The following is a 4360-nucleotide window of genomic DNA, read 5'->3' on the forward strand; positions in this document are numbered from 1 at the left end:
ACATAAGAGTGCGTGCTGGACCAATTTGGAAACTGTTACTTGCTAAGATATGACACAATCCATGAAGATTACATAGATTGACAACACATTGTAGAATCGAACTTGATGATCAAACAGCATTACTACCTTTAGTAACATTCATTTGACAAAGCTTCATAGTGTTTTCAATAGGGCTTCAGAAATCTCTATTTCAGAATGGGAAAGACATTGAGATTTGGAACTAACCTGTCGTACTAGCATAGTATAGAATGTGAGCTGCATCATTGTCATTCTCTGACTCTATTGCTCTCTGCCACAATATTACTTAGTCTATAGCTCTATACCATAATATTCTCTGACTCTATAGCTCTATACCATAATAATCAAAGAAAGAAGCTTCCACATTAGAAACAAATAAGACTAGTAGATTACATATAAGTATAGTATATATTGCTAGAAACAAATAAGACTAGTAGATTACATAGACTAGTAGATTACATATAAATATAGTATATATTGCTGTTCTTCGATTCCAACTATATCATTTTCTGTAGCACCAGCAATAGCCAACTTCTTACAGCATCTTCATAGTCCTCTCTATAAATAGCATAATTTCACTGTGACTGAAACAAAGCTATCATAGGGAACTTCACCACTATTATCAGAATGCAAACTGTATAATGTTTTCAAAGGCCCTTAATAAGTTCTTGATTCTAGATATTCTATTTATATTGGAATTAGAAAACCACTTCTTTATACTTTGGATTGATATCTCTATATTGATCTATATCTCTCTATTGATTTTGAAGGAAGAAAAACGGATACATACCACTATAGGATTCCATTGAGGATAATCATAGTGAATACAACCTTTAACTACTATAGGATTCCATTGAGGATAATCATAGTTTGTTTAATAGGAAAAGGATTACCTGAGAGTTTGTTTAATAGGAAAAGGATTACCTGCCTCATAGGATCTTAATCAAAGGATTACCTGCCTCATAGGATCTTAATATGTTTTTAATAGGAAGGAATAAGATTGCCATTCCACAGTTAGGAAGGAATAAGATTGCCATTCCACAGTTGTAAGTCAGTAGTTGTTGAGTTTCGCTATTCTTGTCTTCTTTGAAGCTATCTCTATGCGGTTTCATTGATACGGCCTACAATCTCAAATGAATGATTAGAGCAGAGCGGTTTTCAATCATATAAGATATAGCCTTATCTTGTAAGTAAGCATACTCTATGTTTGGTCGGTGGCGTTGTAACAGCACCCTTAGTTTGTTGTCAAGAAGGGCAAGTAGAACTATTGGGTTTTATGGGAGGGACAGGGAACTTCTATAAACTCTCTTGACACTCATTCATCATACTAACAGTCAAAGTAACGGCATGGGGGGTAGGAATAAGAGCGAGAATCGGTGTGGTGCAACGAGATAGCGATTTCTCCTATAGATAGAAGAATATAGATCCGAAAACATACCAAGTAAGATGCGAACCGATCGACCCGTATCTAATCTAAGAGAAAACCCAAGTAGTGATTCCATCTATCGTTCAAGGGAAAGGGGAATGTATCGGCTTGCCTAGATCTTGTATTTCCCACGTAGCTCGTCGGTCAAACCAATGATTCTCTTATCTCCAAGTTTAGAGAGACCTTTTCCGATATGTAGTGTAGTGTAGCGAGCTATAGGAGCCTATCATCGGGGCAGGGCTTTAATAAGATCAATAGGGTCTTCTGGTTTCTTTTGTTTGTGTCCAGTCGTCTTTGTTCTTATAGGCTTATCTTATCCGTGGGCAGCTCTTCTGGGGCATAAAAACACTGTTTTTTGCTGTTGATCTCACATCGCCTTCTTGTTCAGGGTTTCTCTTCCTCCGACTCCGAAGAATCGGTCAAGCGAAGCGGGCTCGCCTCGACTCACTTCTTTCTCTATAAACCCCTCCGCCTCGACTCACTTCTTTCTCTATAAACCCCCTATACAGAGGAGAGCAAAAGCTCCTGGATGAATATGTTAAGTATTCCCGACTGAAGAGAGCAAAAGCTCCTGGATGAATATGTATTGGATTCCCAGATTCATTCTCTTACTCATAATCTCAACCATGGCATTATCAAACAAAATCTACCATTCTTTTAGAGGGCTCGTAATGATCTTATCAAGGATCACAAGGTGCTGAAGTGGCTGGAGTGGGCGGGGATCAGTAGGTTTTTCTTAAAGGGATGCTCTAATCATGCATGTTATATATTGTATGGAAAGGGATGCTCTAATCATGCATGTTATATATTGTATTCTGGATTTCTAACTAACTCGAAACGCGCTTGTTAATACGTTGGTTTTCATGATTCTATGTTTTTTGATGTCGATTCATCCACACTTCTATTCCTTGTAGAGCTTTGCTAACTGCTTGCTGGCTGGGAGCAGTATGAGCGGTAACGTCCACGTACGGCTCCGTGAGAAGGTGGACTGAAATGGCCTTGTTGTACCTCACTCCCGTCTTCAATGGGGTCTGCTCTATTTTTTTTAGGAGAGTATGCCAATATGATCTTAATGAGGTGCGGGGCTTTGCATCTTACATTCGTTGGGCTTCCTAGCGTCCCGGCATTTTCGTGCAATAAACCCCTCCGGCCGAAGACTAGTGATAGGTAGTCCCGCTACGCTTTCGGAAAAGGGTAGCCTAGTGTGTCAGCACAGCAATGAACCGCGGCGAACCCTCTTACGACCCATCTAAGATTAGGGGGGATATCCTCCTTTTTTGTGACCCTTTCACTCTTCCACAGACTTCTACATGTACCGAATGCTCATACGGGAAAGTGGGTCTTGAAGGGCTCCGAGAATTCCTTTCTTTCTCGTCAACTCTTAGGGGGTGCAGACACACCTGCGCGGATTACAGGTGACGGTTACAAGAATGGCGGGGAAGTTAATAGTACCCGACGACATTCCGGGATGAATGTAGACCCATCGGGCAGGGATAATCATTCAAGTCCTAGGGGAGGTAGCGACACCAGTTTGAGCTGAGGTAAGCCCTATGAGTCACTGAAACGACCTATGAAGGCACACCCTAAGCCCAGCTTCTCAGAGCAGCTATTTCCAAATACCCCTTCCCTTACCCTTCGTGAAGCTACAGAGGAGACTAGACTGGGCTGCTCGTCCTCATAGAAAGGCAACCTAGATTATATGTTAGCCTATCAAAATGGAAGGAGAAGGTCAAGAAGGGAAGCTCCAGGGGTTTTCTCTATTCTTTCTCGAGGAATAGAAGGAGAAGTTCCAAAGGGGGGGTTTTCTCTATTCTTTCTCGAGGAATAGAAGGCACTACAATAAAGATAGACTCCTTTCTCATCGCCCCCTTTACTAATAATCACTTTCAGGGTTCTTGAGATTATAAAGATTGACATTTGATGTTCCATATTGTACATCTTCAGCAGTACTTTCTTTTCATTGTATTAATGGTTCTTTATGTTAGTTTAGTCCTTGGTTCCTCTATTGATTGACCCGCTACAATACCAAGCAGGCCAAGCTCGCTCGCTTACATAAGTTGGTGTTTGTGAACTGACCGATAAAAGCCAGAAACCTACAAGCAAGGGAACAAAAAAGCCACTAATCATAATATTTTCTAGTGCACACACCACCTATTTCTTATATCAATTCAGAATCTACCAACGCATAGCTTGTTTTGAGATACAATTTCGGTTTAGGTCATATTTTCCGCTTCTAATCGTTTGCTAGCTGGGCGCACTAACGCTTTGCTGGAGGACATTATGACTTTAGCCATTTTCGTTTACACTACCTATTCGTTTGTAAGGTGTCGGTCTTCAATGCATACTTAGATGAGGGTTGCGCTTGTTGCGGGAAGGAAAGTCACGTTCGGGTGCGAGTCAAAGAGCTGTTCCTGATCCTGATCGAGGCCTCTATAATCTGTTTCGGGGATTAACTCAATACTGCTTACTTCCCCCCGACTCCTGACTCACATAATACATATAACTTCAATAATTCCGCTAGGCAGCTTTCCCCTAAACTCCAATAAGTGGTCTAGTTAGCAGTAGATTCAAAGTCAAGAAAGGAAGCCGAATCTAAAGAAGGAAATGATGAAGTATTTGTGGACTCTAAGCAAGAAGTACTGTACGTCGGCCAGGCCCTACATACAGCTCGAAGTTCCGTGTTTGAGGTAAAGGCTCGATAGAGTCCGGAGTGTTCAGCAGTGTTTTCTTCCTAGTGAGTTTCAGCAGTGTTTAGTTACTAGTGAGTTTCAGCAGTGTGTGTTTTCCGCGTTAGGGAGATAAGATCAGTAGTTTCTTTTTCTGTCCCAGTAGCAAGAGAAAACCTTACTCGTGACTTTCTACTTGACTTCGAATTGGAGTTTGGGCCTGCCTCTGTTCAGTAAAGTAATCAATTCA

The 4360-nt window shown here is 41.1% G+C and overlaps 1 protein-coding gene across 1 annotated transcript; it reads right to left on the minus strand.

The window, feature by feature from the left end:
- Nucleotides 1-645: 645 nt before the first annotated feature.
- Nucleotides 646-3489, minus strand: LOC108951873 (uncharacterized). The gene is given in 4 exon segments (XM_018821264.2): nucleotides 646-2371; nucleotides 2373-2427; nucleotides 2430-2570; nucleotides 2573-3489. Coding segments are annotated over 4 exon segments (375 nt in total). The 5' UTR covers nucleotides 2694-3489; the 3' UTR covers nucleotides 646-2313.
- Between the last annotated feature and the right edge of the window lie 871 nt (nucleotides 3490-4360).

This window comes from Musa acuminata, unplaced genomic scaffold, assembly GCF_036884655.1.
Source record: "Musa acuminata AAA Group cultivar baxijiao unplaced genomic scaffold, Cavendish_Baxijiao_AAA HiC_scaffold_1086, whole genome shotgun sequence".
NCBI lineage: Eukaryota > Viridiplantae > Streptophyta > Magnoliopsida > Zingiberales > Musaceae > Musa > Musa acuminata.